General features: G+C 44.4%; 1 protein-coding gene across 1 annotated transcript; it reads left to right on the top strand.

Moving 5' to 3' along the window:
• The first annotated feature begins 19231 nt into the window (after positions 1–19231).
• HB22 (homeobox protein 22) lies at positions 19232–20953 on the top strand. Its single transcript, XM_048674629.2, has one exon. It carries the CDS (start codon positions 19676–19678, stop codon positions 20567–20569), a length of 894 nt encoding a protein of 297 aa, XP_048530586.1. The 5' UTR covers positions 19232–19675; the 3' UTR covers positions 20570–20953.
• Positions 20954–21525: the final 572 nt, after the last annotated feature.

Genomic DNA, 21525 nt, shown 5'->3' with positions numbered 1-21525 from the left:
AAAACATCCAAGAATGATAATATAATAGCATGAAACAATCAAAAATTATAGATACGTTGGAGACGTATCAGCATCCTCAAGCTTAATTAAAACACAAAAAACACAATAATAACTATTAAAAGTGAAAATTGTTTTTCTGGGTGCAAAAGTTTCTGTTTTTCAGCAAGATCAAATCAAGTATCACCCAACAAGATCCTAAAGGTTTACTTGGCACAAACACTAATTAAAACACAAAAAACACAATCATAACAGTAGCATAATTGTGCAAACACTCAAGAACAGAAAGAAAAATACAAAAATAAATTTTATTCATTGGCTTGCCTCCCAACAAGTTTTGTCGATTTACGCCCCTAGCTAGGCATAATGCAAAGGATCTAAGTGTTGTCATCTTTGTTTCTAGATCCATATGATGCCCTCAAGATTGATTCATATGGTGGCTTAATTCTAGTTCTAGGGAAGTGTTCCATACCCTTCCTTAGCGGAAATTGAAATTTAATATTGCCTTCTTTCATATCAATCATGGCACCAATAATACGTAAAAATGGTCTACCAAGAATAATTGGACAAGACAGATTGCAATCAATATCAAGAACAATAAAATCTATGGGCACATAATTCCTATTTGCAAGAATAAGAACATCATTAATTCTTCCCATAGGATTTTTAATAGTAGAATCCGCCAAGTGCAAATTTAGAGAACACTCTTCAATATCGGTAAGACCAAGCACATTACATAAAGATTTAAGAATTGTAGAAACACTAGCACCCAAGTCACATAAAGCAAAACACTCATAATTTTTAATCTTGACTTTGATAGTAGGTTCCCATTCATCATGCAATTTTCTACGAATTGAAATCTCTAATTCCAAATTTTCTTCCAAAGCTATCATCATAGCATCAAGAATATGTTCAGTAAAAGCTTTATTTTGTTCATAAGTATGGGGTGAATTTATCATGGATTGCAATAAGGAAATACAATCAATCAAAGGGCAACTATCATAATTAAAGTCTTTGTAATCCAAAAGAGTGGACACATCACTAGTTAAAGTTTTGACCTCTTCAAACCCACTTTTATCAATTTTCTCAACAAGATTTTCACCCTCCGAATTATCGGGACACCTTCTAGCTAAAATTCAATCTTCTTCGGTGCCTTTATTATCAATGTTAATTTTACTAAAAAAAGAATCAATAGAGGAAACACCAATCATTTTAAGATCTTCATCATTTTTATGAAAGCAATCACTAGAAAACGCTTTTTCTAAAAATTCTCTTCTAGCTCTAAGCATAGTGGTTCTTTTATTACTTTCATCCATAGAAACATATAAAGCTTTAATTGATTCCTCAACCTTAGGCACAAAAAATTTCATCTTGAGATTTTCTACATCACGACAAATTCTATCAATACTTCTAGACATATCATCAATCTTATTCGGCTTTTCTTCTATTGTAGCATTGAAAACTTTTTGAGTATTGATAAATTCTTTAATATTATTCTCAAGATCAGAGGTGTTCCTATTATTATTATAAGAAGGATTACCATAAGAATTACCATAATTATTAGAGGAATTACTAGGAAAAGGCCTAGGATTAAAATTACCTCTATAAGCATTGTTATTGAAATTGTTTCGAGAGATGAAATTCACATCTATGGCATCACTATTTTGCTCAATCAAATTAGATAAAGGAACACCATTAAAATAAATAGGAGGAATTTTATTAGCAAACAATTTCATACGAGCATCAACTTCCACTCAAAGAAGAAATTTCTTCAACCGAATTAACTTTTTTTACTAGTAGGAGCTCTTTCGGTATGCCATTGTGAATAATTTGCCATAATATTATCAAGAAATTTGGTGGCTTCACCAAAAGTAATTTCCATAAAAGTACCACCCGCGGAGGAATCCAAAAGATTACGAGAAACAAAATTCAACCCCGCATAAAAAATTGTATGATCATCCGAAGATTTAACCCATGAGTTGGGCAATTCCTAGGCATCGGTTTCATCATTTCCCAAGATTGTGCAACATGCTCATGTTCAAGTTGCTTGAAATTCATGATCTGGCTTCTAAGGGAAATTGTAGCGACCAGACCTCAAACAGTCTGATCTCTGTGCTCCGGTGTCATCCCTGGATCAGTAATGCTGACACCACATAATACTCGAAGGATTTATAGCAGAGTAGCAATCACACACTTATTACATCGAGTGTCTCAAAAGAGAACTTATTACAATAAATATGGCTTAAGGTCATCTAATAATGATAACAGTGGAAGGCTTGGAAGATAAGTGAGTCCATCAACTCCAACGGCATCACTGAGTATAGAACCACGACCTAAAACTTCTCAATTATCGTCTCAAAAGTCTGCAACATTAACGTTGCAGCCCGAAAACGGGTCAGCACGTGGAATATGCTGGCAAGATAACACATAGAGAATAATGGAATGCAACAGCTATACTATATGCATATTTGGCTGGTGGAAAGCTCTATGGTTACAGTTTTTGCGTAAAGCCAATTTTTCCCTACTTCAAAGGAATAAATTAATTACTATCATGGTGGTTGTTAAACATTGAGAATGGTTGACAGCATTCTCAATCCCAATTAAGTAACATCATTAAAACCCAACAAAATTAATTTAGAGTAACATGTTGAGATTCACATGATAATCCAGGTACTAGATACTCAAGATGTCCATAACCGGGGACACGGCTAACCATGATTAGTTTGTTACACTCTGCAGAGGTTTGCGCACTTTTCCCCACAAGACTCGATCACCTCCGTTGGATTTCTCGCACTACATGGTGTTTGAGAAACGGATGACCGAGACATAGTCTTTCAGAAGCGCTAGCACCTTACGATCGGGTAGACCGTACCACCTACATCCCCTACATCTGCTAGTCTACCACTGTAAGAGTTCGCACAACTTAGTCAACTATGCCAGAGCCCATAATGGCTTGTGGCTGCACACGGAAGTTTCTAGTATGAATAATCTCATGATCCCTTTGAGCCTGGGTGGCGGTCCAAAAGAAAAACAGGAAAGTCCTGGTATCCCCAGGTGCCTCAACCCACCCAGATGTGTGTTTAGGTTGCCACCTTAGATAAACCATTAATTAACAATCTCACATCTGTCATGGATATCACTCACCCAATCCACGTCTACTAGCATAGCATGGCATAATAAGCAAACGTAGAAGTAACTCCCAAAGGTTTGATAATAAACAGGTAATAGGTACTACCTCATCTACTTCCCATCCCACAATTTAATTAGATCCTAATCATGCAATGTGTGAGGATTGATCTAATGCAATAAAACTGGGTTGTAGAAAAAGTATGATCAAAGTGTTACTTGCCTTGCTGATGATCCGCGAAACCTAGAGATTCGAAGTAACAGGCGGCGCACTCCGGGTATTCTATCGCAGACAAACAACAAGCATACAATAAGTACTCATCTAATGCACAGGTACAACTCAAATAGAAGATCTAACCAGAAAGTTCAACTTAAGAACCCTGGTTTGTAAAAAGAATCAAATCGAACGAAGCAAAAGAAATCAAACGGCGAAAGAAAACAACTTCGTTCTAGTAATCTGGATCTAGGGCAAATTTTACAGTAGCAAAAACATGTTTAAGTTGATTATTCGGAAAGAGGGTTTCGAGACGAAACTCCAGGCGCTTGAATCGCCTGATTCCGATAAACGAGCGAAAAGTTATACTAAAATGAAAATCGGATCAGAAATCGCGATCAGAAAATAACCGCGGAAAAATCTGATGAAAAAGAAAAACGACGAACAGAAAAAAAATTCTTTTTTTTATTAACGGCATGGAAAACGAGGCGGTGGTGAACCTCGGGCGGCACGCAACTCCGGCGGCGGCGGCGGCGGGCGGCGGCGGTGGTGGGCTGGCTCGGCTCGGGCCTCGGGCGCGCCTTATAAAGGCCCCGGCCAGGCGGAGTCCTGGCCGAGTACGGCCCAAAGTCGGTTCCGCGTTTTTTTTAAATAATTCCACTCGGAAGAAAAATAAAAAGAAATACTAAACGGACTCCAAAAATTACGAAACAAATTTTCCCGGGTTTCTAAAATCAAGCCCGATAAAGTGAACATTTATCTGGGCCCAAACTACAACTTTGAAAAACACGCACTTTTCCTAAATTCAAATAAAATACCGAAAAACTCCAAAATAAAACTTATTTGATTCTTTTATTAAATCCTCAATATTTCTATATTTTGGGAAAGTCATTTTATTCCCTCTCTCATATTTTTGTAATAGAAATAATTGATGATAAAATAAATAAAATCAAATGATCCTGTTTACATAATTTGAGAAAACTCAAATATGTAAATAACGAAATCCCCAACTCTCTCCGTGGGTCCTTGAGTTGCTTAGGATTTTCTAGGATCAAAACCAAAATCAAAATAAAATATGATATGCATGATGATCTAGTGTATAGCATTCCAAATTTAAAATTTGGGATGTTACAAACCTACCCCCTTAAGATGAATCTCGCCCTCGAGATTCGGGTTGGCTAGAAAATAGGTGAGGGTGGTCTTTGAGCAAATCTTCCTCTCGCTCCCAGGTGGCTTCATCCTCCGTGTGGTGGCTCCACTGAACTTTGCAAAACTTGATAACCTTGCTACGAGTAACTCGGCTGGCAAACTCAAGAATCTTGACTGGTTTCTCCTCATAGGTCAAATTGTTATCCAACTGAATTGCTTCCAATGGCATTGTGTCTCTCAAAGGTATGTCAGCCATCTCCGCGTGACACTTCTTCAACTGAGAAACGTGAAACACATCATGAACTCCTGTTAATCCTTCTGGCAATTCCAACTTGTAAGCCACTTCTCCCATACGCTCCAAAACTCGATATGGTCCTACAAATCGTGGCGCTAACTTCCCCTTAACTCCAAAGCACTTAATCCCTCGAAGTGGGGATACTCAAAGATAAGCTCTGTCTCCGACTTCGTAAACTGTCTCCTTGCGTTTAGAATCTGCGTAGCTCTTCTGCCTGGACTGGGCTACCTTGAGCCTATCGCGAATCAATTTCACCTTCTGTTCAGACTCTTTAATCAGATCTGGTCCAAACAACTGGCGGTCTCCAACTTCGTCCCATGACAATGGTGTCCTGCACCTCCTTCCGTACAAAGCTTCGAAAGGGGCCATCTTCAAACTGGTCTGATAGCTATTATTGTAAGAGAACTCTGCATATGGCAAATTATCGTCCCAACTAGATCCATAATCTAGCGCACAAGCTCTCAGCATATCCTCCAAAATCTGATTGACTCTCTCGGTCTGTCCATCTGTCTGCGGATGATAAGCTGTACTAAATTCTAGCCTAGTACCCAAAGTCTCATGCAACTGCTTCCAGAACTTTGAGGTAAACTGGGTTCCTCTACCTGATACGATGCTCCGCGGAACTCCATGCAAACATACGATCCTGGTCATGTATATCTTTGCCAACTTAGCACTGGTGTAAGTGGTCTTTACTGGGATGAAATGTGCTACCTTCGTCAATCGATCAACTACAACCCAAATCGAGTCATAGCCTGAACGAGTCCTTGGTAATCCCGTGATAAAATCCATGCCTAGCTTATCCCACTTCCATTCGGGTATCGGCAATGGTTGCAACAATCCTGCTGGCTTCTGATGCTCTGCCTTTACTCTCTGACATACGTCACAAACTGCTATATACTCCGCAATATCCTTTTTCATTCCGGTCCACCAGAAAATATCCTTCAAATCCAAATACATCTTGATATTTCCTGGGTGAATCGAATACGGTGAATCATGTGCCTCTTGCAGAATCAACTTTCTGATCTCCGGGTCATTGGGTATATAAACATGGTCTTCAAACCATAGGGTGTCGTGCTCATCCTCACGAAATCCTTTAGCTTTTCCTTTGCTCAGTTTCCCCTTTATAGCGGCAATCTCTTTGTCAGTTTTCTGAGCTTCTCTGATTCTATCCATCAAAGTTGACTAAATTTCCAACGTTGCTACATAGCCTCTCGGAAATATTTCCACACATAGTTCACGAAGATTTTCTGCTAACTCCTTGGGTATTTCTCCCGTCATTAACGTATTGACATGGCTCTTGCGGCTTAATGCATCAGCTACTACATTAGCCTTCCCGGGATGATAATGCAATCTCATATCATAATCCTTGATGAGCTCCAACCATCTCCTTTGTCTGAGGTTCAACTCCTTCTGCGTGAAAATGTACTTCAAACTCTTGTGATCCGTGTACACCTCACAATGATTTCCAATGAGGAAATGTCTCCATGTCTTCAATGCATGCACTACGGCTGCTAACTCCAAATCATGCGTAGCGTAATTCAATTCGTGAGGCTTCAGTTGTCTTGAAGCATATGAAACAACTCTCCCTTCCTGCATAAGCACTGCTCCAAGTCCTCGACGTGAAGCGTCACAATACACCTCATAATCCTTGGTTTGATCTGGCAAAATCAACACTGGTGAGGTAACCAAGCGTTTCTTCAACTCCTGGAAACTAGCCTCACACTCCTCAGTCCATTTGAACTTAGTATCCTTCTTCAGCAACTCCGTCATAGGCTTCGCAATCCTTGAGAAATTCTCAATAAATCTCCGGTAGTATCCTGCAAGTTCAAGAAAACTCCGGATCTCTCCAACTGTTGTTGGTGCTTCCCACTTGGTCACGGTTTCAACTTTAGCGGGATCTAGTGCTATACCTTCTCTGGATATAACGTTTCCGAGGAATCCTACTTCCTTCAACCAAAATTCACATTTGCTGAACTTGGCATATAATTAATGTTCTCTGAGCTTTCCAAGTACCAAACGCAAATGCTCCTTATGCTCCTCTTCATTCTTCGAATAAACCAGGATATCATCAATGAACACTACGACGAACTTATCCAAAAACTCCATAAACACTTTGTTCATCATGTTCATAAAATAGGCAGGCGCGTTAGTCAGACCAAATGACATAACGGTATACTCATACAGCCCATACCTGGTGGTAAAAGCTGTCTTCGGGATATCATGTTCTCGAATCTTCAACTGGTGGTATCCTGATCGCAAATCGATCTTGGAAAACACTTTAGCTCCTTGCAATCGATCAAACAGATCGTTGATCATTGGTAGTGGGTACTTGTTTTTGATTGTTACTTCGTTCAATCCTCGATAGTCAACAACCATCCTTAACGATCCATCCTTCTTCTCCACTAGAAGTACTGGTGATCCCCAAGGCGAAGAATTTGGGCGAATATATCCTTTATCCAGTAACTCCTTAATATGTTTCTTAATTTCCACCAAATCCTTTGCTGGCATCCTATATGGTCTCTTTGATATTGGCCCAGTGCCTGGCAATAGCTCAATCAAAAACTCAATGTCTCTATCCGGTGGCATGCCTGGCAACTCTTCGGGAAATACATCAGGAAAATCCTTTACCACTGGTACTTCCTCCTGCACAACTCTTGTTAGGCAATTTACTTGTGTCCTCTTTGGTACATGCCGGGATACATACTTGATCCTTCTCCCTTCTGGTGTGGTAAGCAAAATTACCTTACTAGCGCACTCAATATTCCCTTCATACTTTGATAACCAATCCATGCCTAATATCACATCCAATCCTTGAGATTCCAATACTATTAGGTCTGAGGGAAAAACATAGTTACCAATCCTTAATGGTAACCGATCACACCATAGACTTGCCACATACTCTGCTCCTGGCGAGGTTACTAACATGGGTGACCTACGGGCTTGGGTTGATAGGTTATACTTATCCACAAATCCCCTTGATATGTATGAATGCGATGCACCAGTATCAAAAAGAACGAGTGCAGAAAATGACTTAACCAAAAACTTACCTATTACTGCATCGGGCTGAGCTTCAACCTCCTCCACATTAACGTGGTTCACCTGTCCCCTGTTGAAAGGGTTCGGCTTCTTTCTAGAGCTTCCATTGCCGTTTTGGACTTCAGGACATTCATTTGCATAATGTCCTGGCTTCAAACACTTATAGCAAGTGACGTGGCTCAAATCCTTCTTGGCTGGGGTTGATGGGGTGCTGCGGTTATGGCCATTGCTTCCTCCATTCCCATTACCATTCTTGGTGCCATTGTGATTGTGCGAGCTACCTACTCCATGGGTATGCTGAAAATGTCCTCCCAGTCTAGGGATAAAACGTGGCTTCTGCTGAGCTCCTGAATTATACTTTCCTTGTCCATACTTCCTCTTGCGGTTCTCAATTTGCTGCTGCTTCCCTTCAATCATAAGAGCATGATCTACCAACTCCTGGTAGTTGTTGAAGGTGGCTACCATCAACTGCATACTCAACTCATCATTCAATCCTTCCAGGAATTTCTCCTGCTTAGCTGCATCTGTAGCAACGTCATCTGGGGCATATCGTGCTAGCTTACTAAACTCCTCCACATACTGGCCAACTGTCCGTCCTGCTTGGCGCAAGTTACGAAACTCGCGCTTCTTCATGGCCATTGCTCCTGCTGAAACATGGGCAGTACGAAAAGCCTGCTGAAACTGGTCCCATGTGACAGTGTCGACTGGGAAGGTGGCTGTGAAATTCTCCCACCAAGATGATGCGGGTCCTTCTAACTGATGTGCGGCAAACTTCACCTTCTCCGCATCTGCGCATCCTGCTGTGGTCAACTCCCTAGCTATCTTGCGGAGCCAATCATCTGCTACTATCAGCTCGGTGCTACTGGAAAACACCGGCGGATTCAGCCTAAGAAAACGGGCTAAGTGGTCAACAGGTGGTGGTGGTGGGTTGTTGTTTTTGTTCCCTTGATTCTGATTCTGAACTAGCAACTGCATCAAGGTGTTTTGCTGCTGGATCAACTGGGTGAGCTCCGGCGGAAAGGCAAATCCGGGGTCACGTCTCGGAGGCATCTGAGGGTTTAGAAAAAATGAGATTTAAGAATAGAGGGGGTCTAAAGGGAAAACACTACCCATATGCACATGAGGCAAAAACAAACAATTCACTTCAATCAATCAAACAAGGACATACAATCGATCTAGCTATCACAAAAGTGCTCGGACTACTATATTTACATGGTGGACTACTACTACTGATGAGGTGGTCTACTAGAAATATTCTACGGTTGTAGACTCCATGATATCTGCTCCTGCTTCATCAACATAGTCATCATTGCTACTATCTTGTTCCGAGTCGGTGCCGTCAATGATGATGTAGTCTTCCGGGCTAATCTCCTTGGGTTCTTCGTCTTCATCTTCTGGGGTCGGGCCTCCCATAAATACTGCTATCTTCATAGTTAGGTCGGCATTCTTATCCACCAATACTTCAATTTCTTCTTCATAATCTTCACGTGTAGCCTTGAGTTCTTCCTCCAGTTCCTTGATTCTAGTCTTGGCCTTCTTCAGATCTATCATGTCGGCGCACATCTGATTCTCCTGTCGTCGAATGTGCTGGTTTAACTCCTGGATAAAAGCTGCAATTGATCTATGTTTCCTGGTGCTGATCATCTCCCAGTGTTCATCTCGGCGCCCACAAATCCGGTAGATAGTATCCTTAAGATCCTTGCGGTAGACTTCTCCAATGCGTCCCATGGCGATGTGAGCTGTCATGCTCTTTCCTAGACTCCAAGTTGGTGCATCAAAAGAAAACTCTATGGGCTCAGTGACTGGTATGAACGTCCTTCCTGGAACTTGAACTTGAATCATCCAGCGCTCTTCTTCAGGTAAAGTGGCGTTGTAGGTTCCCGTGAAGCTTGGTACTCCTATGTTCAGGTATCTAGTGACTTCCTTCAAGTGGCGTCCAAAGGGTGTATCTTCATCCGGTTGGGTGAACTTGTTCCTTGCATCCGCCATCCTAAAGAGTAGAAAAGATGAGAAGTCAGAAGAGAAGAGAGTGAGTAGTGATCTAGGTCTTTAGCTTAGTGGTCGTGTCCTACAGTCAGCGTGTGCTCTGATACCATCTCTGTAGCGACCAGACCTCAAACAGTCTGATCTCTGTGCTCTGGTGTCATCCCTGGATCAGTAATGCTGACACCACATAATACTCGAAGGATTTATAGCAGAGTAGCAATCACACACTTATTACATCGAGTGTCTCAAAAGAGAACTTATTACAATAAATATGGCTTAAGGCCATCTAATAACGATAACAGCGGAAGGCTTGGAAGATAAGTGAGTCCATCAACTCCAACGGCATCACTGAGTATAGAACCACGACCTAAAACTCCTCAATCGTCGTCTGAAAAGTCTGCAACATTAACGTTGCAGCCTGAAAACGGGCCAGCACGTGGAATATGCTGGCAAGATAACACATAGAGAATAATGGAATGCAACAGCTATACTATATGCATATTTGGCTGGTGGAAAGCTCTATGGTTACAGTTTTTGCGTAAAGCCAATTTTTCCCTACTTCAAAGGATTAAATTAATTACTATCATGGTGGTTGTTAAACACTGAGAATGGTTGACAGCATTCTCAATCCCAATTAAGTAACATCATTAAAACCCAACAAAATTAATTTAGAGTAGCATGTTGAGATTCACATGATAATCCAGGTACTAGATACTCAAGATGTCCATAACCGGGGACACGGCTAACCATGATTAGTTTGTTACACTCTGCAGAGGTTTGCGCACTTTTCCCCACAAGACTCGATCGCCTCCGTTGGATTTCTCGCACTACATGGTGTTTGAGAAACGGATGACCGAGACATAGTCTTTCAGAAGCGCTAGCACCTTACGATCGGGTAGACCGTACCACCTACATCCCCTACATCTGCTAGTCTACCACTGTAAGAGTTCGCACAACTTAGTCAACTATGCCAGAGCCCATAATGGCTTGTGGCTGCACACGGAAGTTTCTAGTATGAATAATCTCATGATCCCTTTGAGCCTGGGTGGCGGTCCAAAAGAAAAACAGGAAAGTCCTGGTATCCCCAGGTGCCTCAACCCACCCAGATGTGTGTTTAGGTTGCCACCTTAGATAAACCATTAATTAACAATCTCACATCTGTCATGGATATCACTCACCCAATCCACGTCTACTAGCATAGCATGGCATAATAAGCAAACGTAGAAGTAACTCCCAAAGGTTTGATAATAAACAGGTAATAGGTACTACCTCATCTACTTCCCATCCCACAATTTAATTAGATCCTAATCATGCAATGTGTGAGGATTGATCTAATGCAACAAAACTGGGTTGTAGAAAAAGTATGATCAAAGTGTTACTTGCCTTGCTGATGATCCGCGAAACCTAGAGATTCGAAGTAACAGGCGGCGCACTCCGGGTATTCTATCGCAGACAAACAACAAGCATACAATAAGTACTCATCTAATGCACAGGTACAACTCAAATAGAAGATCTAACCAGAAAGTTCAACTTAAGAACCCTGGTTTGCAAAAAGAATCAAATCGAACGAAGCAAAAGAAATCAAACGGTGAAAGAAAACAACTTTGTTCTAGTAATCTGGATCTAGGGCAAATTTTACAGTAGCAAAAACATGTTTAAGTTGATTATTCGCAAAGAGGGTTTCGAGACGAAACTCCAGGCGCTTGAATCGCCTGATTCCGATAAACGAGCGAAAAGTTATACTAAAACGAAAATCGGATCATAAATCGCGATCAGAAAATAACCGCGGAAAAATCCGATGAAAAAGAAAAATGACGAACAAAAAAAATTTCTTTTTTTTATTAACGGCACGGAAAACGAGGCGGCGGCGAACCTCGGGCGGCACGCAACTCCGGCGGCGGCGGCGGCGGCTGGGGCTGGGTTAGGGCGGCGGTGGTGGGCTGGCTCGGCTCGGGCCTCGGGCGCGCCTTATAAAGGCCCCGGCCAGGCGGAGTCCTGGCCGAGTACGGCCCAAAGTCGGTTCCGCGTTTTTTTTAAATAATTCCACTCGGAAGAAAAATAAAAAGAAATACTAAACGGACTCCAAAAATCATGAAATAAATTTTACCGGGTTTCTAAAATCAAGCCCGATAAAGTGAACATTTATCTGGGCCCAAACTACAACTTTGAAAAACACGCACTTTTCCTAAATTCAAATAAAATACCGAAAAACTCCAAAATAAAACTTATTTGATTCTTTTATTAAATCCTCAATATTTCTATATTTTGGGAAAGTCATTTTATTCCCTCTCTCATATTTTTGTAATAGAAATAATTGATGATAAAATAAATAAAATCAAATGATCCTGTTTACATAATTTGAGAAAACTCAAATATGTAAATAACGAAATCCCCAACTCTCTCCGTGGGTCCTTGAGTTGCTTAGGATTTTCTAGGATCAAAACCAAAAGCAAAATAAAATATGATATGCATGGTGATCTAGTGTATAACATTCCAAATTTAAAATTTGGGATGTTACAGAAATAATTTTTGCACGCGGTAAATATTTAGTAATAAAATCATCTTTGCACTTATCCCAAGAATCGATACTATTGTGAGGCAAAGAAGAAAACCAATTTTGCACGATCTCGCAAAGAAAACGGAAATAATTTCAACTTCACAACATCATTGTCCACATCTTTTTTCATTTGCATATCGCATAATTCCACGAATGTGTTAAGATGGGGTGCGACATCCTCATTAGGAGTACCGGAAAATTGATCTTTCATAACAAGATTCAGCAAAGCAGTATTAATATCACAAGAGTCCGCACTAGTGGCAGGAGGAGCAATCGGAATGCTAATAAAATCATTGTTGTTGGTATTGCAGAAATCACACAACTTGGTGTTCTCTTGAGTCATTGTGACTACGCAACAAGATTGCACTCAAAAGCAGATCTGACGAGAAAACGGCGAACAAAAAAAAGGCGAATAAAACGGCAAATTTTTGTGAAGTGAGGGAGAGGAAAACGAGAGGCAAATGGCAAATAATATAAATTGCAAGGAGATGAGATTTGTGATTAGGAACCTGGTAGATGTTGATGATGTCTCCCCAGCAACGGTGCCAAAAATTCCTTTTGATGCGGCTTGAACTATGTCGGTATTTCTCCAAAGAGGAAGGGATGATGCAGCACAGCTACGGTAGGTATTTCCCTCACTGAAGAGACCATGGTTATCGAACCAGTAGGATAACTACGCAACACCACATAAACAACTCCTGCACACAAAGAACAAATACTTGCAACCCGACGTAAGAGAGGGGTTGTCAATCCCTCACGGGTAAAAAGATAGTTAAAATTGTACTAGATTGGATAAATGGATCTCGCGGGAAAGCGAGATAAAAAAATAAAAAAAATTGCAGCAAGGTATTTTTAGATTAATAGATCTGAAAATAAAAGCAAATAAAAATAGATTGTGAAAGCAAATATAATAAAGAAGAGACCCGGGGCCGTAGGTTTCACTAGTGTCTTCTCTCGAGAAAAAATAGCAACAGTAGGTAAACAAATTACTATTGAGAAATTGATAGAACTTCAAATAAACATGACGATATCTAGGCAATGATCATTATATAGGCATCACGTCCAAGATTAGTAGACCGACTCCTGCCTGCATCTACTACTAATACTCCACACATCGACCGCTATCCAGCATGCATCTAGTGTATTAAGTTCATGGAGAAACGGAGTAATACAATAAGAATGATGACATGATGTAGACAAGATCTATTTATGTAGAAATAGACCCCATCTTGTTATCCTTAATAGCAACGATGCATTTGTGTCGGTTCCCTTTATGTCACTGGGATCAAGCACCGTAAGATCGAACCCATCACAAAGCACCACTTCCCATTACAAAATAAGTAGATCAAGTTGGCCAAACAAAACCCAAATATCAGAGAAGAAATACGAGGCTATAAGTAATCATGCATATAAGAGATCAAAAGACTCAAATAACTTTCATGGATAAAAACATAGATCTGATCATAAACTCAAAGTTCATCGGATCCCAACAAACACACCGCAAAAAGAGTTACATCAAATAGATCTCCAAGAGACCATTGTATTGAGAATCAAGAGAGAGAGAGAGAGAGAGGAAGCCATCTAGCTACTAACTACGGACCCGAAGGTCTACAAAAGACTACTCACGCATCATCGGAGAGACACCAATGAGGATGATGAACCCCTCTGTGATGGTGTCTAGATTGGATCTGGTGTTTCTATAACTTGCGATGGCTGGAATTGCTTTTTGTCGACTCCCCTAAGGTTCTGGAATATTGGGGTATTTATAGAGAAAAGAGGCGGTGCCGGAGGCCACCGAGGTGGGCACAACTCACATGGGCACGCCTGGGGGTCCAGGCGTGCCCTGGTGGATTGTGCCCCCATCGGGGAACCCCCCCCCCCCCCCCAGGTGCATCTCCGGCTCATTGGGTGTCTTCTTGTCCATAAAAATACATAAAAAGTTTCGCTGCATTTGGACTCAGTTTGATATTGGTTTTCCGCGATGTAAAAAAGCAAAAAAATAGCAACTGGCACTGGGCCCTATGTCAATAGGTTAGTACCAAAAGATGATATAAATTTATTATAAAATGATTGTAAAACATCCAAGAATGATAATATAACGGCATTGAAGAATCAAAAATTATAGATACGTTGGAGACGTATCACAATACCATGTGCTTGGCCTGCTGATCCTACATGTAAATATGTCATGTCTCCCTATTTTCCAGTACCTATTCCATTCATGATAGTCCCTCCTTTCCCTTATACAAGGTGACAAACTCAAATTACAGGCACCATGGTAAAATTTAATTACTACTTTGCAAGTCAACTTTTCTTTCTGGTAACCGGTACCATTAATATGTCTGCATGCATGCAAGGAAGGAAGTAGCACAGTGTCATTATGACTCCATGCATGCAAGTATTAAACAAGTTGGTAGTACGAGGAAATATCATTAATTTTTGCCCCGATTACTGTTAGTGGCCTTGTCCAGATGCAAAATTTATTTTTCATAATGGCCTTGTATAAGAAAATGGAGGAAGTAACATATTTTCAAATTCAAGTATTGTCATTCTACTCTATCGCAATGACATCTGCTTAGTTTGGACATCATGCTTCTGAATATTTCATGCATTGTTATTCATCGGTATGTACTCCATCCGTCTACCATACCATGTGTTTTTACATTGAAGTGTTGTTCTACTGGTGTGTTGCAATGCCATCTTAGTTTACCCATCATACACGCATATGTTGCCTTTCTGTTTTTCTGTACCAATTCCAGCAATCATACAGTTTTACATTCAACTAGTGTTTCTTTTACTGTGTTGTCTTGTCATATCCCTAGCTCTACATCATACTCCCTCCGTCTGGATTACATGTTGCGAAAATGGATAAAAATGATGTATCTAAAACTAAAATACACATAGACACATCCATTTATTTCTGGATGGAGGGAATACATGTCAATATGTCATGCTTTTCTATTCTTCAGTACCTATTACATCTCTCTGTCGTAGCATGCTTTGTAATTGAAGTACCATTCTTCTATATAAGTTATGCAAGAGGAAGGCGGCTATGTTAGAATATCAAGGGCTACAAACAAGGTCTCTGCAAAAGATCCAAACGCCAGGAGATAGTAAACCAACTCCAGTGTTTATAGATACTGCTCCAACACAGAGAAACTCAACTCCTCGAGATAATAACCAGATTCTAGTGGCCAAAGTCAAGCAAAAATATGTCAACTCCTTGTTAAGAAGCATGTGCGTATCCTCGCATCATGAAATTTTATTGCATTCAGATCATATTTTCTACATGTTTCTTACGCATATCTCTTTTAGAAAATAAGCTTAAAGGATATAAGACTTTCTAAACTGGGATCGTGTTCGAGGGAAATATCTTGCGGGAATTCTATGTGCTCCAATGCTGATGTAAATATATGTTGTATATCAGTATATTTTTACATCAGCGTGTATTTCGTTAATCGGCGTGAATCCAACCTTCTGTATTCCACACCAATTATCCGATCTAAATTTATTTGTAGCAAAATGTATAAATAAAGGCGATAATAGATTTTTGTAAGAAAAACTGACTGGTAGTTTTACATACTGAGTTGCATGATTGTACTATCTCATATCTTTCACATTACTAAATTGAAGTGATGTGGTCTGGTTGCCCAATCATTCATTGTGTCAATGTTGCTTTCCTTACCTTACCTGGCTGATGATAGCAGTGACATATTGTGTTAATTTGATGTAGGCTGTTGTGGTCTGGTTGCACAAACATTCATTGTGTCAATATTGCTTTCCTGTTATCTGATCTGGCCAATGATAGCAATGCTACTGTGTTAATTTGGTGCAGGCTGCTCAAGATAGGAAGACAAATTCTGAAGACAGCAAGGCAACCCCATTGTTTCTCTCCAATAAATCTAGGCCAAGTAATATGGCAATAACTCTTGATTAATTCGTTCGGTTCCCCTCCTAATTTATGTTATGATGCAGTGGTCGAGACACTCTCCACTATCAATGATACAAACCTGCCAAAATCGTCATCTGAATTTGTTCACTTTCCTCTGTCTCGAATCTAAAAAAATTGTATGTTTGTGAACCAATTACTGGCTGAAGCAATGATGAAAACCCCGGCCCAAGTAGCTTCATGGGTAACCTGGTCCTAGGCCCACCGGCCCTGTCGTGTTGTGCCTTTGACCGTCGAATCTGATCCGCATGTAATTCCCCCCCCCCCCCCACTATGCCGAGTATCCTACATTGGCATTAAATGCCAGGTCGGTGAAGAGGTTCTTCGCCTGTGGGGAGGGTCACCTGCCCTCGAGACACGTGTGCTAAGGGTCGACGCTCGGGGCTCCGAGCACCAGCTTTGTAACGTCATAGCTGACGTTTTGGCGCCTTTCGATTAAATTGTCTATGGCTTTTGACGTGGTGGCGAATTGTATACCAAAGATTTGTGCTTGTGGCCTGTATTTTACCGGTCAGGCGGTAGATAATATGTTCCTTCTTCTTTTGCGCGACCAACATCCCTAGGTTTTTTATGGGACCCGTGTTCCTTCATGCTCGGGGGCATACCGGTCTTGGTTATTCCGACACCCAACTTCCTAAATGCATCTCCAACTCCATCATGAAGTTTTATGGTGTGATTGCACGAGTAAAGATGGTGTGTCTACTAGGCTCGCAAACAATTGGTCTTCATTCTTGTTGCTCTATATGCTGATCAATTCATTGATTCACTCAATGTTGCCACTTGATAATCATCACATTGTATAGCTCGGACGCGTTGTCGTGTTGTATCATAGGACGGAGGGCATGCCATTTACGTCATACGTTGTTGGATGAAACTCAAGAGGTATAGTGCGTGGGACGACATATGCGGATTCTAAGTCGAGTATTATTAAATTTGGAATCGATGAATTTGAAAGACTTGTAGAATATCCGGTTATCTCGGATGTACTAATATTTACATTTGAACTATTGTCATACTAAGGATATTTGCATGTTCTTTATGAAATGAATTGTGCTATTTTTTCTATAATTATTTTGGGTATTTCAGACTTAAGATGAAAAACATGGACGGACGTTTAGAAAATATAAGGTTGGACGGCCGGCTCCCATATTCGTGTCCAGTTTCAGACCAATTTCAGTAATAAATAGTGTGTCTGTTTTTGGATCGGCTGTATTTTTTGCAGCGAATGGAATGAAATTGGTAGCTGTGGCAAAGCATCATACACGACGCTGCCGCTGTCATAGGCCCACCAAATCAATTTGAATCCGGTCCGGGTCCGCATCAATGGCAGCGGCGAAGCGAAACAAAACGGAGCGCAGCAATTTCCCTGGGCCGCGCTCGCTCGCCGCACAGGAGGACAGCCAAAGCTCTCGCCCTCCTCCGCCGTGTCCACGTAACACCCACGGCCGGATCGGCGCGTCGACGCCGCGGCAGAAAGCAACCGGCGGGCAGCCCGACGCCACGGGACGGCCGGACCACCGCGCGCGCGCGGGGATCGCCAAGATTAGCAGCCTGTGGACCTGCGATGCTTAGGAGTAACCACTTATCACGCCCCCAGATAAGGCATCTGCCGCCTTAATAATTCCTCGCCCGTCCGTCCGGAACTAAAAATCGTGCGCGCGGTTTCCAGAAACGCGCACCCGGCCCAGCGGCGGCGTCAGCCGGTGGTGCGACGTCGTAAGTGGCGAGACATGCCGCGCATGCACGCGCCCATGCCCGCAGGCCCAAACACGTGGTTCCGGCCGCGAGCCCACCTGGCGGTCGTAGCTTAAGAAAGCAAAGGCTTATCCTCCCGCCCGATCGCTAGCTAGCTTGTTTATAGCCGTGACATGGGGCCGTTTCCACGGGCGGATGGGACAAAGCTGCTGGCATGGCTTAAACGGGGAATTAAGTCGGCCGGAATTGGAGACTAGCTAGCCGGCCGGTTAAGCGGCACGCCACGGCAAGAAACGGCAGCCCCCGGCTCAGGTCAACTCTCCGCCACCGCGTGAGCGAGATGATCGGTCGATCATCAGGGCCGTTGAATTTTTTTTTGAGACAATCATCAGGGCCGTTGATGTTGCGGCGAGGTGGGACTGAGAGTGAGTTACCGACCGGGCCGGGCCGGGGACCCGATGTGGTCGGTCATGCGTAGTAGGGAGGGGGTAGCCTATCTGCTGCCGTTCCCGACGCTTCTCCCTATCGATCGGACACCGCTGGACCGTCCAAGCGCTCGCTGTGGACTCCGGGTGGCCGGCCACATTGCTATCGAAATGGCAGTGGCCGGGGACGGGACGGGACGGGACGGGACGGAGCTCTACCACGTTTTATTCCTCCGTCATTTCGCCATGGACGGACAGCCGGCCCTACGCCCGTCCTGCTTCAGTACTTGGTGTGCATGGAGGCTTGGGAAGTGCGAGCTGGTTTATGGCTGCGTCCAAAACGTGAACCTGGAGCCGAGCGAGTGGTAGAAACGAACTGTATTATTACCACCCTCGACGTTTCCTTCGCTACACTACATGGTCGACGGACGGTAGAAACGCGACGCACAGTGTGCAGGAGGAGTGCAACAGTGAAGGTTTTGTACGCTTGCGAGCGGTGCAGGTGCTAGCACTTAATCAGGACCTGAAAATGACGGGTTGCGCACTTCGATGCTCTGGGGAAAGGCTAGCTTAGCTAGCCTTGCCTTGCTTGCATCACTCGACCCGGAAAACAGTTTTTGGTCGAGAAAATAAATTTGCTTGACGCTGCATGGCCTTTCATGGATTTCAATGCACCTCCTGGAACACGAGAAGCGGGATCCTGTGCTGACCATGTTCTTGCTAGACACGAGTAACAAAAGAAAAGAGATGCAAAGACCAGATGTCACGATCAAATATTCCGAGAGAACCCCAATTTAAAAGGCGTTGGAGCCAAACCGGGTGAAAAGGGCGGGGCGGAGAGGGACGGCCAGCAAAGACACGAGCACGAAGCAAAAGAACATACTACATCACGCCTCGGCCCGGGCACACACAGATAGAGAGAGAGGAGAGGGTGGAGGGTGGAGATCAGACAAGTGCGCGACTCGAGAGGGAGGGAGGCGGTGAACAGGAGAGAAAGCGAGTTCGCTACAGAGAGAGAAGCTAGGGAGGGAGGGAGAGGGTTACATCATCGCCTAGGCCGCTGCAGCAGCCTCCTCGGTGCAGCGGCGCGTCGTCAAAACTGGCAGCTAGCCAGATGGTGTCCACACTCTCTCCTGCGTCTCTTATCCCTTCATCCCAGTTTTAACCCTTGCTAAGCCCCTCTTAGCCCGGCCTCCCCTCGGCAACCCAGAGGCTTAGCCTGGCTAGGCACGGGCCGTCGGCGAGCATGGATTTCGACGACCACGACGACGGCGACGAGGAGATGCAGATGTCCATGCCCATGCCGGTGAGCTCCAGCTACGAGCCCCCGCCGCCGCTCTCCACGGGGTTTGGCGGCGCCGGGGTTGCGCCCAGCAAGCCTCCTGGTGGTGGTGGTGGTGGCGGTGGTGGCGAGCTTGGCGGCCGTGCCAAGGCCCCCGGCGGCGGTGCCAGGTACCGCGAGTGCCTCAAGAACCACGCGGTCGGCATCGGAGGGTACGCCGTCGACGGCTGCGGCGAGTTCATCGCCGCCGGCGAGGAGGGCAGCATCGACGCGCTCCGCTGCGCCGCGTGCAGCTGCCACCGCAACTTCCACCGGAGGGAGTCCGACTTCCCCGCGGGGGGCGAGGGCTCGCCCTTCTCTCCCACCGCAATGGTCCCCTACGGAGGCGTGCCGCCGCACCACCAGTTCTCGCCCTACTACCGCACCCCGGCGGGCTACCTGCACCACCACCAGCACCACATGGCCGCGGCCGCCGCTGCAGCCGCGGCGGGGCACCCGCGGCCGCTGGCGCTCCCGTCCACCTCCCACAGCGGGCGCGACGACGCCGACGAGCTGTCGGGCATGGCGGCGGGGCCCATGTCGGCGCTGGCCCCGCTGAGCAGCATGTCCCTGGGCGCGGGCCCGTCGGGGTACGGCTCCGGGTCCGGGTCCGGCAAGAAGCGGTTCCGCACCAAGTTCACCCAGGAGCAGAAGGACAAGATGCTGGCCTTCGCGGAGCGCGTGGGGTGGCGCATCCAGAAGCACGACGAGGCGGCCGTGCTGCAGTTCTGCGACGAGGTGGGCGTCAAGCGCCACGTCCTCAAGGTCTGGATGCACAACAACAAGCACACCCTCGGCAAGAAGCCGCCCAGCATTTGACGGACCCCGCTCCCGCTGGCCGGCCACCGTCCGCATGCAACCGCACGGCGCATCTGGCGTCCTGGGCCAGAGCCGATCGCCCCACCGTCACCGGCCGTGGCTAGCCTCCGATAGGTACCTGCATGTGCTTCTCTCGTTCATCTTAGCTAGCTACCGCATTCGCGCTTGACGACGTTCCCCTCCGCGGCTAGCGGTGCATGGCTAGCTTACATTAGGTTAATCTGTAGCGAGCGTTCCTTGGTTCTTGGCTGGATTAATTTAGGTGGTCCTCTATTTTCATTTCATTTCATTTCTATTTACTGTTGCTCATGTAACTCCTGGCTATGGCGCCACGGCCATTTGCTGATTTGGTTCTTGCTGGGGAATGTACTGCCTGATCGATCAGCTAGCTGGCGAGGAATTGTATCTGGGGATCGGGGCTGCCTGCATGGCCATGGATTCCGTGCGTGCTCCTGAGTAGGAGTATTTTTTTTTCCTTTTCGTTCTTGTCGTCGCTAGCTGGAGCTGCGTGCGTCTGCGTTGGGACAATTTTACTCATGGGTCCAGGTTTGCTAGTCGCTACTACCACCTGCGTGCCATTGCCACACCTAAAGAAGATAGACAACTGTTGCATTCCGTTCTTTGCTTAGCCATTTTCCTCCCCGCCTCCTCACTCACTTCGGGCATTTGTTCGGGCACGGGGTAGCTTAATTTTGCACAGACCAATGCTTCCCATCCCCTCCATTGATCCAAGGAAAAAAAATGAGCGCCATGATCCATGCAGCAGGACTGTAGCAGCACGCTCCATGACGTGCTCCACTGCTCCTGGCCCGATTTTTCTGTCTCTCTCGCCATGAATCAATGCAACCGTTCGCTCGCGTCCTGCCCCCGCATTTAACTCCCTCGTCTCGCGAGCAATGTTAAGGTTCTTCTCCTCCTCCTCCTCCTCCTTGATCAGTTCTGCCCGCATTAAGGGC

This window comes from Triticum urartu, chromosome 5A (genome assembly GCF_056163025.1).
Source record: "Triticum urartu cultivar PI428250 chromosome 5A, HENAU_Tu73, whole genome shotgun sequence".
NCBI classification, from domain to species: Eukaryota; Viridiplantae; Streptophyta; class Magnoliopsida; order Poales; family Poaceae; genus Triticum; species Triticum urartu.
Note: the sequence above shows the minus strand (reverse complement) of the source record. Positions and strands in the feature narration are given on the sequence as shown.

Bases quoted from the DNA above. Each gene is read 5' to 3' on its own strand.
- HB22 (XM_048674629.2), top strand. From the start codon at position 19,676: ATGGATTTCGACGACCACGACGACGGCGACGAGGAGATGCAGATGTCC.